This window comes from Tenebrio molitor, chromosome 3, assembly GCF_963966145.1.
Source record: "Tenebrio molitor chromosome 3, icTenMoli1.1, whole genome shotgun sequence".
Classification (NCBI taxonomy): domain Eukaryota; kingdom Metazoa; phylum Arthropoda; class Insecta; order Coleoptera; family Tenebrionidae; genus Tenebrio; species Tenebrio molitor.
Window position 1 is genome coordinate 6615392 of NC_091048.1, and position 20144 is coordinate 6635535.

Here is a 20144-nt window from a genome sequence, read left to right on the forward strand (position 1 = left end):
GTAAAATTTTATCCTTTTTGATTTTATTAAATTACATGGAAGACAATTACTGATTTGTTTCTTTTAATTTTTTAGTACCATTAACACGAAACTAAGTAAAAGTATGTGTAAATTCCTTTTTATGAATTAAAAAAAAAAAATCTGTAGATGATAAAGGACTAATATCACTATGTACTATAAAAAATATCAATAGCGATTTCTTATCAAAATCAGCTTCATAATGTACAAACATTCAATGACCCTAAATTAATACTTCGCAAGACACATGCGATTAAATGTTGGCTATTAAGTAAAAAATTTGCTATCTCCTTTACAAACAAAATTTAATTATATCTAGTCCTTAAAACAGAAATTCTTATTACAATTATATAATCAAATCATAATCCTGTGGCATTTATAAACAAAAAACAAAGCATTTTTATAATTCATTAATAGGAACATAATCTTATCAACATACAATAGAATTTTTTTAAATATGAATCAACAAATTAAAACTTTGTGATGTTTAGATGATTTGCAAATTCGGAAAAAACACTACACGAAAAACCTTTTAAGATGAAGTCAATTACATCGACTGTCAACTTTTTGTTTACTTTCTGTTACAACACCCGTATCTGATATAATAGTACACATTTTTTTGTCCCAAACAATAATAAGATATCTTATACAAATATGTAATAGTTATAATCTTGAATCGTAGAAAACTGTTGATTAAATAACAACAAGAAGTTTTTGCGTACATGTAGAATAAATAAACTCAATAGAATATAGGGTTTACATTATGACATTTCTAAAAATAAATATATTCTGTACAATAGTGTGTTTATCGACAAATATTGTTGTGTCAACACTGTACGCTCAGTAAATTGAACAATACACCAACAGTTTAATTGAAACCAATAGATTTGATACTTTTTAAATTGATTCGATGGCTCGTTACTTTTTGACTTTTGACAAGCAAGATTAACAGTATTTCCAGAGACAGCTTTGCCGGCACAACTTGATCGCGATCTAATAATCAAATTTCCGAATGAATGTCCAAAAGCAGAACGTGCCACTTACACAGAGGTGGAAAAATGTTAAATCCCATCATTAGTTGCTTAATCCACGAAGAACGTCGGCGACATCACAGAACACTCGACCACATCCAAGATCACAACGTTCACAAACGCGGTCAACGTTTAAACTGAACGCCAGTTAGCTTTTAAAAAGTTTATTACTGCCGAGACCCATAATACTACACTACACACAGTTCATGTCAGGAGGAATTTCGCTTGAATTTGATCACACGTCGCACCTTATCTGATTAGAGGCGAAGTTGCGAGCGAGACGGACGCAATTGATGGGCAGCGGGCGATGGTGATGGGTTCGTTCGGTGTAATGGTCAGTAAAACCGAACCGTAATAAGCGAATACGATTAACATGAAAAAAGCGGATGTGTTGCGATGGTCGCGATTCAACAAATTCGACACAATCGCGATGGGGTTTGGTGAGGTTTCGGCAAATTGGGGTATTGTCTGGGGATAATCGTTATCCTTGATGGGTCGAATGGGTGATATCATCAGGAAGGATTCCGGTGGAACGTCGGCGATCGAAACGGCTTCGTGGAATTTACACATTGTTATCAAAAACTGTTATGTAATCAACCTGATGTCGATTTATTTACATACTTGATTATAGCTGTACCTGTCTGGCTTCGGACGAGTCTCTCAAATTGGAAATTAACAAAAATGACTGTGTACATTTTAACCTATTAAGTATGATATGTTCAGATGTGCGAAAATTGTTGCATTTTTAACCACATTTTGAAAATACTGCGCCAAAAACGTTTACGTTTTGTCATCAATGTTACTAACTTTTATCGAAAGAAACTGATATGTGTTAATAAGATATATGTTAATAAGATGATGTATAAAATAATATACAGGTGTCCCGAAAATGGCGCACTTCCGATGCACTACGGTGTAAAAGAAATTACCATAAACGTGAGAAAAATGTTAAAAAAATTCTATTGGACTTATTTGCTGATTTGGCGGTCTTTGAAAGTAGCACTTAATAGGTCAATTATTTTGAAATAAATGTATTAAATTGTCATGAAAACTAGCTCTAATCGTATAATATTATCACGAAGTACAAGATCACTCACTATCAATATCCGATTCTGCATAATAGAGAATTTAGAAGTTTAGGAAATCGTAAAAATTACCTTCAATTCACTAAGGCAACACTGCAAGGTAATGATGTACCAGTATATCTTTGTTTACATTGTACTATAATTTTTGCAATAATTGATTTTTTTGTCTTTCATGTACATTTAAACATCCTCGATCAGGTAGTAAGTAGTGGGTGCGCCATTTTCGGGACACTCTGTATAAATAAAAAATATATAAAAACAAGTTTTTATTAAAATGTACTAAAAAGAAAAAAAATATTGTGACTAGGCCTTCATCATTTTTCTTTTCTAGTACATTTTGGTAAGTTTTAATAAAAGTTTGTTTTGAAATTATTTGTATTTATACAGGGTGTATTAAAAATGGCGTATAATATTTATGTCCCCGAATCTAGGTGAACAGCAAACAAAAAATTCGAATGTGAATTTGGTCTTTGCAGAATTATTTTTAAATTACCTATTATTATCAAAAATGACATTAATGACAATACTTGTTAGTTTCTCGCTTTACTCAAGTTCGAAAAATCGCTGTAGCTTAGGTGCAATGTTGCAATAGCTTTAAAATTTATGAAATGCATTTGATGATGTAAATATTATGTGCCTTTTTTAATACAGCCTGTATATTATTTTATCATTTTTAGTCTTTCGAAAGCTTGTAACTTTTATTATATTAAATCAAATTACTTCACACACGCCCAACAAAATTCTACCATTAATAAATAATATATTGATTTGTCATCGGAACTATGTATGTATGTGTGAAAAGTTTCACGTCCATCGGATGTGTGGAAATGGGTCAAAATTGGATTACAAGAGTCCACCCTAACTTACTAACTAACAAACAAGTGTAGTTAAAGAAAAGTTCCCAAAAATACGTCGATTTTAGCCCTAATGACCTCCTTTTAGGTTAAAATATTCTTGCTTTTTCCTGGAAATGATGCTGAACATCGTAAAAAAAGCTTCATCTTACTTTATGTGGATTAGATCTCTTTTTGGCAAAAGTTAAATGTTTTTAGAGCTCGAAACGTGAAGTATTGTTTGGACGTTAGTCTGCATTCGCTTCTGATTGAAGTAGATACGAGTAAATAAGGCAAATATCTTAACCAGCCATTCTAAAAAGTTCCTCACTTTTTATTTAAATTAGAATTTTAAGTTAAAGAGAAGAAGTTGAAGTAGCTGGAGATTATCAATCCACTTTGGCTTTTGTAGTAAAATCCACCTACTTTTAATGTAAGAGTGGGCACATAACATAACACCCAGTGTTATTTTTTACTTATAAGAAAGTTTAAATGATGTAAATTGCTTATATTGTCCAAATTCGAAAAAAAAATCGTTGTACATAATAGCTGAGAAGGAATCTTACAGGTTTTGCACAAAATGTATTCAAATTTAGATCATATTATTTTTCATATCTAAATTTACAAGCTTATCTGATTAGAAACATTAGAAAATGTCGCTCCTTGTCAGTCAATGGCAAAATTTTAAGGCTTCCAATTATTGGAATTATTTCGACGTGTCCAACGAAAAGCATATTATGATCTCAGGAATTGTGTATTTTGAGATGAAACTGCACTTGGACTTGATAATGTACAATCACTATCCTTTGCGCCATGAAAACTATCTTATCTCTATAATTGGGTCTATTTAATGTTTTTATAGAGTTATGATAGTTCTCCTTGGACAAATTATACAGGTTGTCCCAAAAATACCGCCTTTCCTTGAAGGTACATCATTTAGGGATGTGGTAGAGTGCTGGAAAAATATTTTTTTTAAATCCTGACCCTCCATTTAGGAAATATGTATACGCAATTTTAAAATATAAAAAAGGCAACGCTGTAACCTGAGAATTACCTCTACCTAAAAATACGTAATAGCATTGTGTTACTGAATACCTAGGCAACCATTTTGATGAGCTTGAGAGGTAACACAACAATCAAACACTTCAACAAAAATTATTTTATTAAAATAAATGTTCAAAATTTTCCCCATTTGTATCTAAACATGTTGCTGTGAACGCGCTCAAGCATTTCAGGAGTCACCGTAGAAGTAGATATTGAATTTTTTTAACTATTTTTCAGTACTCCATAACACTTCTAGATGACTCACCTTCAAGGAAAGGCGGTACTTTTGGGACCCTGTATATATGTTGACAATTCTAGGCGCATCCTATTAGAGTTTGTGAAGGAGCCACTGCAAAGCATTTCTTGTTTTTTATAAAACTAAAAGATCTCCTAAAATTATAATTAATATGTATTATTGTAATAAAACATATACCGGGTGTTATGGAAGTCTACGTAATAAATTTAATCACCAATAGAACTACCGTGCGATCCAAAAGTCTTTCTATCAAGTGGGTCATGACAGTGGAAACGAATGCCATAAGGCTGCAGCATATTTGGCGCATATTTAAATGAAAATTAAAAATATGTTTTATTAGTCTGTCCGTATTCTTTGATATTTTTAATTTCACATTTTTTTATTTTATGGTGTAATTATAAAAATGTCATGGCTCACTTGATAGAGGGACTTTTGGATCGCTCGGTATTTAAAATAAACATTTTTTACAAATGATAAATAATAAAATAAATAAAAAGTGTTAGACTTTTTTAGGAAAATTTTGAACCATCAAATTAAATTTACATTTGTTTATAAAACCTGACTAGACTTGATTAATTTGAAATTTTTGAACAACTATTTTATTACCGACAGTTCGATTTGTCCTAAGAAGTAATTAAAAAATAAATAAGAACATACATGGATCGTTGCTGACGAAATGTTCAATGAAATTGTCACCAAACGATATTTGTTAATATGTAATATACACATACGACGTAGATTACCATAGCCGTGGAAGATTTTGGACTAATTTTAGCAGACTCCTTTTAACGCAGTTGCTTTATTAAAATCAATCACTAAATCATCCAAAGTTAATTATGCAATGAAGGGATTAAATACGTTTTCATTAGTTACAATTCTAGCAAGGATCATTCAACCGTCATCTCTAATTATGAATAAAGATAATAATATTCTGAAGATGATGACAACTTTATTGCAACAGCACTACCTAATTCTCTTGATTCACCTTCAGTTCCGTTTTATCTACATTTTCTGCTCTTTGTCCGTTATTACTCGTACCTATTACACTTTGTCGAAAAGTTCATCTACGTTCATGTGTTCTAAAGCGGGATATTACGCAAAACTGGAAAGTGTGAACTCTGAAAGCGAGTCTTAATAGCAACATTCAACGCTTTGAAAAAGAACAATTTCAAATTTACGTTGATCTGAAACACAGTAGGTATGTAGCACGAATGTAAAACGAGGAATTCAGTTCTTTAATTTTATGTCTTTGATTTTTGCCAAAAATCCACGGACAGGTCGGTTTGCACTTCCTGTGGCGGCGCAAAGGGGGGCAACTCAACAATTTCAAATAGCAAAAAAACATTTATCTTCAAGCGGTTGAAATGGCTTTTTTTTGTAACCGGACTGGAAACACTTCAAATCCTAGGAGTTGAAATGTGTCCACAGGCGGCTCGACTGAGTCAAAAGTCACTTGAAGCATACCTTACCCACTCGCGCCCAGTTGTTACCTCGACTCTGTCTCGGTCTTCAATCTCTGGGCCTAGCACAAAAAGACTCACTTCTACTCTTAATTACATAATCTAATATTCTGAATTGCTGCTGAAACTCGTAGAATGTAACAACAATTTTCGTTTTCTAACACATAATTCACTTATAAAGGCGCAATAAATAAGAAAGTTGTTTTAGAATTGTCCTGTATTCTGTATACAAGAATGTCGATTATGTTAAACTCGTTTTTTAACTGTTTGGTAATTATTTGTTGCTCAAGCTTCTATAAACGACTCGATATTTTTGTAACCACTGATCAGATTAATCTACTCAATTAGTTCTAACCTGACTTCTGTTGGCAAACTGGAGAAGTGTTTTGAAACTAAACTAAACAAATCAAGAAAAATCTTTGAAGCGAACTGTTTTATTCGACATGCTCGTCAATCTTATCCAGATTTACGTTCGATCAGAAACAGATTGAAAAGGTCGATCTAAATCGGCATCGACATCTCGAGTACTTTGACACCTGTTAATTTGGTCTTAATCCGATTTTATTTTTAGAATCTTCATTTGTGCATAAATATTTGCGCACCTACCGCTTCAGCAAATCTGTTATAAATCTGGTATGAACACGTTCCTTTTCCTCCCGTTTCGTAAAATAAACTTTTAAAATGATAGATCGTAAAATGGCGTAAACATTTGCTTAAAAATAGTCCGAAAAAATGAGGAGTTTCTCAAGACGTGCTCTTCAAAATTGCCACAAAAATAATTAATAGTTGTGTGGATTCTATACGGAGTGTCCTATATTCTGCGGTTATAAATAAACAAGAGATGTTTTTGGAACGGTCGCGAATTGGGTAACTCCAGTTCCAGATTGTTACGTGGAAAGAAAACACAATTGTTACGCACGAAGCGTGCAACATTAATAAGCTGGAAAATGTATTAAAACTGTACAAGATAATTTTCATTTTTATATTTATGTGTCATTATTTACCGTTTACGTTGCTATTAATTCACCTTTTCGTTTGCCGTAAACCGCATTTTCACGTCTGCCGCCTTTGTTCTGGTCTGTCGGGTTAACTGGGGCTCAAAATATGGCAATCAATGATGTGTTTAGGGTCGTGGATCACCCCATCCCCATATTGTTCGCCACCCTCAACGTACACTCGTTCTGCAATAATTTATTAATAAATAAAGAGTAGGAAACGGTTCGCACAAATAAATCTTGTTCGGGCGCCGGTGGGTCAGTGTCATAATCTCTGGAGAAAATTTGCTCATCCAATCGAATCTTTTCGTAATTGAGCGAATTATTGTACAAGACGTGTTTGTCGAAACGCTAGTCGATCAAACGAAACGGACAAAAACCGCCGGATCCTTCTGACAAAAACTCCAGTCGTCGACATTTGACAAGCAAGTCGGTGGATTTTTTCCGCCAACGTGACAACAACCGCACCACTTACCTTCGACATGGTGGTGTTTTATTCATCAAATTCCGTCACTATTCCAACATCTAACCATAACAATCACTCACGGTCAGTTCCATTAAACTTATCTTTTGCCGGATCAATACAAAACCGAAATTCTTAATCTACGAACGAGGCCGGCGATTTAGGACGAGTATGCGCCACGGGTTTGTCGTATTTTCGAACTAATGCGCATATGCATGGGCTATTGATGCACCGCAAATCGATGTGTCGACGATGTCAACAATAGGTTCACTGTGCTAATGTTTGACGAAATTGTTACATTGTCGTTGTGTAACAACGGCTGCGGTCGCCACAGACCCGACCTTCCGATCGCAAAATCAGAACTGATGGCTTGTCTCTCACCTGAATTTGACGAAACCGCAAGGCAATACCCTCGTCGGGAGCGATAGCGCTCTTATCACAATTGCATTTTGATTCAAGGACGGCAAAGCAAACACACCGGATTCCGCTTAATTGGGACACCGCAAAATGGGCCAAATGTCAAAAATGTCTATTTTATTTTTTTGAGTCCAATTATTTTAATCCTGGGGAACGTAGGAATTATCTTGGTCGTAGCTTCCTCCCTACGACATTTTTCTCAGTGAACCCTGGTTCAGGTATCAGGGGACACACCTGCAACACCAGTCAATTAAATAGTCGTGTGGATCGCACACGTGCACAAGCTTATTGTTGGTGCGTTCCATTTTGGGGTGGATTTTAACGACGCGAGGGGATTTTAGACTGAAAGAAAAATCGCGCTTCTGGAGCTGATTAAGAAACTACCGCTTAAAACAAGTAGGCGTCAACTAGCCGCGATAACGGGAGTGCCAAAATCAACACTGTTTCGTGTGTTGAATCAACAATGTGAACAATGTGAAAAAAAGACGTCGAAGACGTCCTCCATAGATGCTTCTGTTTTCTGGAGCAAGTGGAAGAGGAGTTTCTATGGTCCAATGGTGAAATCTGTGTCAGAGGAGTTGGTACCAAAACTACATAGATCGGAATAATTTCAAAGCCCAGATGATTGGTTGTTACAATGGAAAATTAGATTCGGTGTTAAATCCTAAAAAGACCAAGGACAGACCAGTGCCGATTCTGTAGGAGATGGAGATTGGAAACTGACAAGATTGACAGAGTTGCTTCGGGAATTTTGTGCCAATGGCAAAGGAGACAGTTCAGTACTGGCATATGCTTTTGAGAATACCCCCAGCCAGTCTGCCCGAAAGCGTTAAGTCGCACTAGTTCTCCCCTCCGGACCTGCAAAGGACCCCATTAGAACTCCCCACACCTTCTCATTCATCCTTCTCCACTCATACAAGTAATAAATAAAATTTTACCTTATCTCACCTGTCTTCCTCGCCGGGAGTACCCCCTGACCGGGCCGTGGGTCATCCTTCCTGTCTCGCCCTGGTCCCATTCGAGGTGCCATCTCACCATGGACGCCTTTGTCGTTTCCTTCTTGAGCATCCTCCCTGTGATGGGGGCCCGCTCTTCCGGAAACTCCTCTGGCTTTTCTCTGTACTGTTCAGTACTGATGCCGTGCCGCACCTGATGGGTTCTTAATATACAAAAATGAAGCACTACCTGGATCAAAGAAAGCAACAGTTCGGGAATCAACAAGAATTAATTCTTGGTTGAGGGATCGGCACGAATAGACTACCTGTTTATTATAGCTCAATAAGAATGCATCGATGACGTCAGCAAATTTTAAACAATGGCCCGTAAAGTGGGACAAGGAATTGCAAGTGACGCCCAGGAAGGTCTTGCTTCTTCTGGACAATTGCTCTGCACACCCTCGATTGGAGTTTTTGCAAAATACTTAGCTTGAATTTCTTCCACAGATTCAAAAGTTTTGATTGCAATATAGTTTGCAACCTGTGGACGTGGAAATTATAAAAAAATTGAAACCGTGGTATCGCGGAACGTTGGAAAATTACATTGTTGAAGAAATTGAAGCAAATTGATTGTGTTTGATTAAGAAAGTTAGTGCGAATATTAATCTTCTGTAGGCATTATACAAAATGTCAATAAAAGAACGTCTTGTGGAATTGTGGTGCTCTATAATTTTATTGTATCGAACTATGTCGAGCCCTTAAAGCCGTCTAATATGTCAACAGTCAAATGTCAAATTATTCAATCTTAGCACTTGTGTATTCCAGGTTTTAGTCGTTTTGCATTTGATTCTTCGGTTTTTCTATATTCTAATTACCTTTCATCTTACAACAGTCTTCATTAATGGACTTACATAACCTCTGTTTTTCTATTTGGTACTGCAATATGCTGAGGGCGGCAAAAATCAAATATATTCGAATTCCACAGGTCTCTGGATATACGTACTTTGTAGTTTGTTGCAAATAGCTGACAGAGAGTATAAAGAAAAACCAATGAAAACTGCTTTGCTCATTCTGGTTTCAAACATTTCGAATTTGCGGAGACCTTACGATGACCACAGTGAAGAAAATGACATCCCCATGGAAGTGCATGGGGTCACTAATTATGAATAATTTTTATGTATTGACAGTGACATTCACTAACAATGAAAATGAAGAATTTGAAGATGCGAGTGTTGCAGTTTCTGCCCAAGGCGAAGATGAATCAAAAGATAAAGAAAGTGATGGCAATGACACGTCAGAATTTCAGACAGAGGTTACCAATCGAGACACTAGAAAATGTATTGCCTGCTTCCTTACGGCGATATTTTAATCAAGAAGGAAGTAGAGACAGTTCTATAACTGCAGTAGATAAATGCGTCGATTTTGTATATTTACAATTCATTAATAAAACACATGATAGGTTCCTGTAATATAAGTAACTGTTATTATGTTATCATTAATATGATGTAATTTAAAACATAAAATACGTGCCATTTTTTTTTCTTAAACCTAAACTCAAGTAAGCACGTGTGTTGTCCGCAAAAGCTCACACATCTGGAACGTTTTTTCACATTTTTCGCGAAGATTTTGACGCAGCTTTATTTATTTATTGTAACGTTTAGTAATCTGTTAGATTTATTATTCAAACTTGCGAACGTGAAACTTCTTTGGGTGGGGAAGGAACCAGAGTGCCACCATTCCATTTTTCATTAATGTTTAATTCGTGATGCACGATTTGAAAGACGGGTTTCCTTCGAAGTGTCTGCCATACGTTTTAACGCAATTTCTCGATTCTCAAAAATCGTGTTATGTACAGTTGCGGCCGTTGAAAACTCAGACACTTTGACAACGCCAAACTTTTGGCTTTGTAAATGGTACTGAAAGTGACGTTTCTCGAAATGTCACTCAATCATTATCCACATTAATTTCTCTCGCAATGGCTGCTAAACTCACACCGTCCCTCAGTCAAACACATTTTTGCAAATCAGATAATTGCGGCATTTCAAAAGTTACGCGCGATTCTGACCTAATATGTCAAATACTGACACTGACTTTATAATCCTTGATGAAAATCCTGTTTACGCTAATCAAATTTCGGAATTTATACAGTGTTTAAATCTTTCCTGTCTGAGATTTCAACGGCCGCAACTGTACAACAACAATATTTTCTGAAGTAAATACAGAAATGGCCCCCTAAGGACGCGCCAGGAACATTTTCTTAAAAAATTCCCAACAGGCAAGTCGTTCTATGACACATAGCTATCTATTTAAATATACCAAATAACTAGTTTTTGTAACTAACATAATTATATTAAACCAAACCAAAATTATGTGTATAATAAAAAGAAATGAAGAAAAAGTAAAAATAAAGAGAATATAAAAAAGAAAATAGAGTGGAGTGAAATAAAAGTGGTCAATCATCAAGCTGTCACAATTTTATTACTTTACAGCGTCAATTTAAAGACAGAAAAGGTTTTAGGTTCACCGTATAGGTATACATACTTATGTTAAATTAGTATTGTACATTGCACTCATTATGTTTTTAATAATATGTCAGAAATAATTTTTAAACAATTTTATTTACTGTGTTATTTAGCAGTTTATTTATTTAATTTGAAGAAGAATATTGCATTTTACTATAAACAAGGCACTAATTTAATATTTTTTTGTGCTCTCATGCAATAATGCAAATAATGTATCGACCACAGCACTTAATTTAATTAACTTAATTTCTATTTTTTCGCACGAGTAACATACTCTGTAATCGATAATTACCTTTTTTGTTCGACACTGTCAGAATTTGAGAAATTTCTCCTGTGTGAGCGGATTTTGATAAATGTCACAACGAAACGTCAAGCTAATTTTAAAGGTTTTAGGGGATTTGGAGCCTTTAAAGGGCTCGTCGAACAAAAAAACGTTGTATTCAACTTGTTCTTGTGTAGATTAGGCATTTAAAGGCCCACGAGTGCCAAAAAAAGCCCAATTTACACACGAACTCGTTAAATAAACTACTATAATTTACAAGCTTTAATTAAGACGAATCAAGGACAATAATTATTCTAAAAAGAAAACAAGAGGTGTTGTTGGCTGTAGTATTGGGTAAACGGGTTTTTAGAAGAAAGTACAGTAACAATTAAAATAGTTATTTACACAATTAGTGGGATAAAAGCAATATTACAGGATTCGAGTGTGAAGATTGCAGATAACGAGGGCGTTAGCCCGAGTTCATCTGTAATCACACGAGTTTCCTGTAATATGCTTTAGCCCACGTGTTATGTACAAAATTTTATCTAAGACCGCCCCGAAATTAAAAAAAAAGGTAAATCTTATTTATTTCCGCCAGTTTCATTACACCACTGAGTGGAATAATGACTTCCTTATCCCACTGAGTGGGGTAATGAAGCTCACTTATCCCACTGAGTGGAGTAATGAAATGCGTCCGGTAATGAAGTTCCTTATTCCACTCAAATGAGTGGGATAAGTGCCATTTATCCCACGGGATTAGATAAAATAACAAAAACAGCCACAAAACAAAATGAAGATAGTAAGATGGAAATAGTATAATGTATTATGTGCTGAGGCTGGTAGTTTAGTTTGGCTGATGAACGCAGTGAGGCAGACAAACCAGCCAAACCATTTTTGCTCCGAATAACATTAGATACTATTTTTTCTTCAAATTTTCATAACAAATTATTATTTAAGAAATGTTAAGAAACCAGGTAGAAGATTTTTATAATTATTCGTCTGTCAACCCATTTTAATTTGAACAGATTTTGTAAGTACGTTTTAGAATTATGTTTCTTGATTAAATCTTATTTACTCACATCAGCTTTCAATACATGTTCGGACAGGAATTTATTAAAATTTGAGTTAGGAATTTGAAATGATTTAGCTTGTTTGCTTTATCTGCCGCTCGTCAGCGAAGATAATAACTTTACAGCCGTTCGTTAGCGGAGATAATAACTTTACAGCCGCTAGTCAGCTCGTGAGATGCCATGACAATTAGTTTTAGCGTTACAAATTTAAAACACTATTTTTCATTTAAAAACAGACTATCGCAATTTTGACTAAATTTTCAATCATTTGTACTTCGAAAACGAAAAAACTTTTATAAGAAAAATTGTTTGTTTGTGACTTCTTCTCATCATGACCAATTACCGTTTATTTTCCAAAACTTATTTCAGAATCACCCTGTATTGTGAATAAGTATGTATTAAAAAAAATTGATAGTAACGGTTAACTAGAACTTGGACAAAAGAAAAGAAGGTGGAACTAAGAAAAAAATCAAATTAAATTTACAATTATTAATAAAATAAGAAATCAATAAAATTCTAATGTAATTGTTAGAGTAAATATAATATTTCCTTTAATCTCTGAGCTATTATTAATCGGAGAGTAAGAGACAAGAGACATTTATGGTATATTTTGCAAATATCGCTAAAAAGGTTTGTTTGTTGTAGATTCCATAAAAAGAAAATAAAAAAAGAATAATGGATTTAAAATAGCTCACTGTACACATGATTTTATTATGCTCCGGTATTTCCAATAAAATTTGATATTTATTTGCAATAAAACGAGGTCATAATGTGTGCGCAAGACTGTGGGTACCACCATTTAAAAAATTGATAACCATATATGCATATTCTGAATCACATCGGTAAAATTTTCTTGCACAATTCCATCAAAAATGATACACAGTGAATCTACAACGATTATTATTAACTGGTACAATTGCAATTGCAAATTGCAAATATGAACAAAATTAATAATGTACTTACTAATTTTTGAACAAAACAGAAACTTATCAATTTATTGTTTCATGAAAATTATGAAATCCGAACATTAGAAGTGAAAATATGTGTGACATTAAAGGGGAAATGTTTACTAAGATTAACATTGATTGTTCTGATTGTCTACGTGAGGTAGAAGACATGAACTGATGAACTATATGAATTTATTATTTTATTTCATCCTGTGTCAAATTTCAATATTTTACGTCATCAGTTTGAATCCGGGAAAACGCAAAAAACGGCCGGACGCCGGTTAAGTGTTGCTATTGGAAACACAAAAGTAACAATCCCAATAACAATTATTTAGGTTTAAGAAATGTTTTATTCAAAAATACATCTAAATGCAAATTAACAATTTAACTATTTCGGCCACAAAGAAGATGCACTTACTTTCTCAGACTAAAAACGTTAGTTCACAAATTAAATAATACAACCATTTAAACCAAATCTAAAAAATAGGCCAGCCAGCATAACCTCTTCCGTAATTTTCTTCACATTATTTTCTGATTTCCATTTACAAAAATGGCTGAATGGTTTTTGATACCTTTCACCAGACTTGCTAGGTATTAATTCAGCACAGGCTTCTGCAGATTTTCTTACAATTTCTGGAGGATTTGCTTTAGAAGTCATTTTGACGCACAAGATTATTTCAACAAAATAAACAATTGCCAAACAGCCGTTGCTAATCATGTTCCAAAAATGTGACTAGATTTGAAGCTTTTGTTGAATTATTTTGAAATTAATTTCAATGTTTCTTTCAAACGAAATTTGAGGCAGGATGAAATAAAATACATAACGACATCCGTCCGTGAACTCTTTTTACAGTACTCGTTTCGAGTTTCAAGACTCGGCTCCTTCGTCGCCTCGTCCTTAAACGTCTAACTCGTACTGTAAACTATGAGTTCCCGGACTTATAACGTTAATTACTATACTGATAGTACGAGTATATTATGTGATGTTTACCGAATTGATGAAACCTAGATTGAAGCAGTGATAAAGTATTGATGTAAAAAAAACCTTGTTGTCCTCATAAATCTCTAAACTCTAAAGTAATAAGATGTAAAACATTATATTTAACTTGAGTACATAACATTTTTGTTTTTACAATACAAAAATTTCCGATAATAATGCGGAATCTGGAAAAGTGCCCCAAGTAATAAGTAAAGTATCAAAGAATTCTTCATCATGCGTTTAAAAACTAGCCAAACATTTTTTAAACTTGGTTGAATGGGAAAATGGATGCACTAATCTCTGCATACTTCAGCATTGTTGTGACACACCAGAACACTGATTTGACCTACGATATGGTTGTGAAACTTGTGTTTTCGGTAGCATAAACACGTTTGACAACTGACCCTAAACCCCAAAATGTAAAACAAAAATGGTTCCTTACTTCAGCAGGAAAAATTAAGTTGCAGCAAGAATTTTTGGGATTATCATGCAGTAATTTTGATTAACTACCTACATGTTTGTTGCATGAATTAGGAGGAGGACTAAATTAATTTCGAAAGTAAATTGTGTCAAAAAAAGAGGCAGAAATTAACATGAGTTATGCTGTTTCAACAGGGCTTTACAAGAACTATACAGGGTTATTCACGAGAGACTTCCGATGAAAATTTCGTTATATGCAACCGAAACTACAATTTCCAATGGTTTCTAGCTTCCTAAATTTATAAAAAGTAATACTTAAATCAACGATTGCTGCCCCTTATTGTCTGTTGTGTCAGTTTTCACATTTATACCGGGTGATCAAGAAGGACTGTTTAAGTTGGCAGTACAATTAAGACATTTTTTTAATTCGGTTATTTTTAACACTGCAACTGGATATGTTTTGTTGGTTTATTTGACAATTATCTGATATAAAGTTGACTCAAGTTGCAAAAAACCACTTTGCACTTGCAACAGCACTTTTATGGCATTAGTCATTTGAAAATGACTTTAAAACTGTACTTATATGGAAAATATTCAACCCAAACTATGATTTTCTGGTCCATTTGTGCCTTTATTTGGTTCAAAAATATGAAAAAAATGCTGTTGCAAATGACAAGTGGTTTTTTGCAACTTGAGTCAACTATAGATATAGCATTAACAACGACAAGCCACCAACAACCGAAAGTTACTCCTGTTATACGATTTAAAGGCTGTATGACACGATGCTAAATTTTGTAGAAAATTTGTTAGAAAATGAGAGAGGACCAATGAACGGTCAGGATCTGACAAAGACAGACTATGATCCTGATCGTTCATTGGTCCTGTCGACGGTCTCTTTCATTTACTAACAAATTTTCTACAAAATTTAGCATCGTGTCAAACTACGGGGTGATCAATAAGGACTGTTTTAGGTTGGTAACACTGAATCGTATTTTAAATCGTATAACAGAAGTAACTTCCGGTTGTTGGTGGCTTGTCGTTGTTAATGCTATACCTATATCAGATATTTGTCAAATAAACCAACAAAACATATCCAGTTACAATGTTATAAATAAAAATTTTCTTAATTGTATTGCCAGCTTAAACAGTCCTTCTTGATCACCCGGTAGCTTAAAATACGATCCAGTGTTACCAACTTAAACAGTCCTTATTGATCACTCCGTATTAACTTTTGCTCATAACCTCAATAGACAAAGTGTCATGATTAATCATCTTATTCGCCAAGCTACTTGGATTTCTAACTTATTTCGAATTAAACAAAATATCAAGTTCTAGGGGTTTCTTGTATTTTGGGTTGCATATGACGAAATTTTCATCGGAAGTCTCTCGTGAATAACCCTGTATTTTTATGGCTGCTGTTTTTCAAAATTAGAATGTATTTCTGAGCTTCCCATTTTTCAATTCAACGTAAATGGTAGATTAGGGGAAACCTATGTCCAGAAGTGGACGCAAGCGGTTGGACAATGATGATGATGATGAGGATGAGATGGTGTTTTGCAGCGTGTTATTTTCCTGATTTTTAAAAGTAGATATTTAAATTTTTGCACAGTGGTAGAACTTCATGAGGTGCATCTTTGATATACTGTAACTGAAAATTGTAAACTAACTGCGATCTGGCGAATAGTCATTTCTTCATATTTTACTTTCAGTTGTTTAGAACCAACCAAAATGCAACACAAAATTCCCATTTTGATTTTTTGTAGTTTAGATTTTCAATTTCAAAAGAATGCAATAGAAACAAAACGACTTGTCAAGAACAAATAAGAAAAACATAAAAAATGTGTTATTATTTATTTAACGAAAATTTAAAGAGATACTACTGGAAATTACTACGGTGCGATCAACAATTATTTAGATCAAAGAAGGCGTTGGAAATAAATAATAAAAGGTATGTCCGAATTTAGACAACCAGATCCTCTGGATGCATGGAAGTATTTTAGGTTGCATATACCTGTTTCAATTTAAATTAGAACATTTTTACCGAAACTTGGCCAAATAGGCAACAGCAATGTATGTACATTCTCCGTTATTGAAAAAAAAACATTATTTCGATTCCATGATGAATCTTTTATGTTCTGAAGTAAAAACTCTTTTCGTCATCCTTCTGGAATAGGATAGCTCCAAAACCATCTTGGCTTACATCAGTATGCAATTCTGTCGCGCTTTCAAAGTCAAATATCTTCAAAACTGGTTCTTCACTCAGTTTTCGTTTTAATTCCTCAAATGAAGCTTTTTCTTCTGGTCCGAATTTAAATTCTCTTTTTCCTTTCAATATATCACTTAGCGGTCTTGCAATCAATGCATAGTCTTTGATAAATTTTCTAAAATAACCAGTTAGACCCAAAAAACTTTGAACAGTCTTAATTGTTGTTGGCTCTGGAAAATTTTAAACGGCGGCAATTTTTGTCAATGAGGGTCGTACTTTTCCAGCTTCTATATCATGCCCCAAATATTCTATCCTTTTCTGCAGGAATTTGCATTTCTTCCAGTTGAATTCTAGTCCGAACTCTTCAGCTCTACCGATGACTTTATGCAGCTTTACAAAACCTTCTTCTACGTTTTTTGATGGAATAATAAGATCATCCATGTAAATAATGACAACTTCATCTCTCATTAAATCTTTGAAAATTTCATTTATAAAACGTTGAAAAATAGCTGGTGAGTTACACAGCCCAAACGGAGTCTTTAAAAATTCGTACTGACCACTGGGTGTTACAAAAGCTGTGTATTTAATACTTTCTTCGGCAACAGGAACATGAAAAAATCCATTGCGCAAGTCTAGAATTGTAAACATCATCGCTGTTGACAATTTGTCGATTTGATCTTCAATTACTGGAAGAGGATAACGATCCTTCACGATCTTCTTATTTAATTTTCGATAGTCAACGCATATTCGAGTGCTTCCATTCTTCTTTTTTACCAAAACAATTGGACTTGCAAAATCAGAGCAACTGGGTCGAATAATTTTCTTTTCTAACCACTCTCTAATCTGTTCTTCGACTTCTTTCTTCTCAGGAATTGACAAACGGCGAGGTGATTGATAAATTGGTGTTTCATCTTCTAAAATAATCTTCGTAGATATTTTCGTGTTCTGAGTGTACTTTGGTTTGTAATTTTCTATCAGTTCACTAACCTGTTGCAGATAAATGTTCTCACCAACATCAGGAATTTCTTCTAAGTTAATCTGTAGTATACTTAATTCATCATCTTCTATTGTTGTATTCTCATCTTCTGCTGCGATTCTCTCTTGTACTTTCTTTTCATTATTCAGTAAGTTTGTTTCTTTCATTTCGGTTACATCTTCAGTTACCATCACTCCTTCGGAATTCATGATTAACGTTACTTTATTCAAGATTGGTCTTCCAATTATGAGATTTATGGAGATTGCTTCATCTGATACAATGTGAATTTCGGTCACAAATTCGCAATTATCAATGTTTATTTTTGTCGAAAACTTTCCAAGTGTCTTTACCTTTCCATTTCCTAAACCAGTGAGTGTAAGTGGAGTTTCTTCAAAGCGTGGTGCACCTATTTTCAAAAAAGCACTTGCCTTAATTAAATTAACGTCACTTCCAGTATCGATTAGAGCTTCAAAATCTGTACCACAAAGTTTTAAATTTTTGAAATTTCTTGAATTTACTCGATCCGTTACTTCTCTATGGCAGATTTCATGATTTTCAGGCGGTTCTTCGTCTTGCAATGAATTTGACAAATACACTGTTGGGGATGATTTCTTTTCAATTTCGCTTTGTTTCTTCTGTTTATTATCTTCGTTGCATTCTTTTGCACGATGTCCATAATTATTACATTTAAAGCACTTTGTTCCCTTCTCTTTGAACCTGCAATCTATTGATCTATGGCCTTTTAAACCACAATTGAAACAACGAATTTGCTTGCCTTCTTCTTTTTTATATTTCATATCTTGCTTCTTCATTACTTCTTCTTTAATCTCCGGTTCTTTCTTAGTTTTAAACATCTTCATTGAATTTTCTCTCAACGATTCGAAAATTTGAAGTTTTCTTTTAAACTCTTTTAAGTTATTAGCTCCGTAGAGAATAATTTTGTTACTCGTGTCGTCGGTGATGCCATCAATAGTATATTGGATAAGTGCATTATCTTCTACATTACCTCTTGAGGCCAGTTCTTTCATAATCAAAAAATATTCCTGAACAGTTTCTTTCTTCTGAATTTTTCTTGACGATAATATCTGATGTAAATGTGCGCTATTGAGTTGAGTTGAGAATTCAGACAACAAAGCTTCTCGCAGTTGACTCCAAGTAGAGATACCACATTCACTCTGTATATAAAGTTTAGCAAGACCTTTCAAAGATTTCTTGGCGAAAATGAATTTCTGTAATCGACTCCATCTTAACAAAACGGAAGTATCTTCAAAGTCTTGAATCCATTTTTCGACAGGATACTCGTCATTACCACTAAAAGGACGAATTGAATCTTCCACATCTCTAAAACTTAACGGAAAACATGAATTGCATTTTGCATAATCGTCATCTTCATCATCGTTGTGTCTGCTGCTTTCGAGGTTATTTACCCTTCTTAATCTTCTTTGATTTCTCTCTTCATCTTGGTCACCTTTGGTATTATTTTCTTTTTTCTTAGAGGTTGTGACTCTTCTTTCTTTGTTACTATTTTTCTTCTTTGAAGCTATTACCACGTCATATTGCTCTGCATCGTCTTTATCGTCTTCATCATCATCTTTATCATCTTCATCGTCTTTATCATCTTCGTCATCTTTATCATCTTCGTCGTCTTCATTTACTTCATTTTTCTCCAACATGCTAAGGTTCATTAAGTGGCAGCAAATTTTTCTTGATAGCTCGTCTTCGTCACCATCATTGTCGAGACAGAGAAGATTAGTAATAGAAATCAACTCTCTTACTTGCAAAGTCTCAACCACGTATTCTAGTTTGGTCTCAAATTCTTTAGAATTTTCGTCGAAATCGAATCCTTTGAATGTGCGCATCCTTGATCTGTTTTTTCGATCACCTTCTGATTCGAAAATAAACATATGAAGGGCTTTAATCGACTTCACAGGAGCATTTTTAATATTGTCTCTGATAAAAGCAATTTCACCCAATGATGTCATTTTTTTTTTAATTTCCTCGTAACTGTCACTTGTTTTTCACTTTTCCGTAAAATAATTAGAATTCCTTTAATTTATCACCATTCTTCTTTCTACAATTCTCTGTTTATCTTGTTTCTATCCCGGACGAGCCCCCAAAATTTGTGGGATATAGTTTAAGCAAACAAGATTTGTAACAACTTTTAATGATAAATTGTAATGTCTCTCGAAAATACAACGTCAAAACAATAATAAACTTCTCCTCGC

General features: G+C 34.1%; 2 protein-coding genes across 4 annotated transcripts in view; both read right to left on the reverse strand.

Moving 5' to 3' along the window:
• The window catches only part of LOC138127029 (uncharacterized), a 104775-nt gene extending 97232 nt beyond the window's left edge, over positions 1 to 7543 (reverse strand). The window contains exons 1-2 of one of the 3 annotated variants that reach the window (XM_069042879.1): positions 7198 to 7543; positions 6755 to 6908 (exon numbers count right to left, since the gene is read on the reverse strand). In XM_069042879.1, the coding sequence (XP_068898980.1) occupies positions 6755 to 6778 (24 nt within the window). In that variant the 5' untranslated portion in view covers positions 6779 to 6908; positions 7198 to 7543. Of the gene's footprint in view, positions 1 to 1062; positions 1226 to 6754; positions 6909 to 7197 lie in introns of those variants that run through there. The other 2 variants (XM_069042880.1, XM_069042881.1) reach the window with 2 other exon arrangements.
• Positions 7544 to 7764: 221 nt separating this feature from the next.
• LOC138125756 (uncharacterized) lies at positions 7765 to 19778 on the reverse strand. Its single transcript, XM_069041229.1, has 4 exons — positions 18695 to 19778; positions 17220 to 18115; positions 8551 to 8787; positions 7765 to 7836 (listed from the first exon to the last, which is right to left on the reverse strand). The coding sequence occupies exons 1-4, from the start codon at positions 19776 to 19778 to the stop codon at positions 7765 to 7767; spliced, it is 2289 nt and encodes a 762-aa protein (XP_068897330.1).
• Positions 19779 to 20144: the final 366 nt, after the last annotated feature.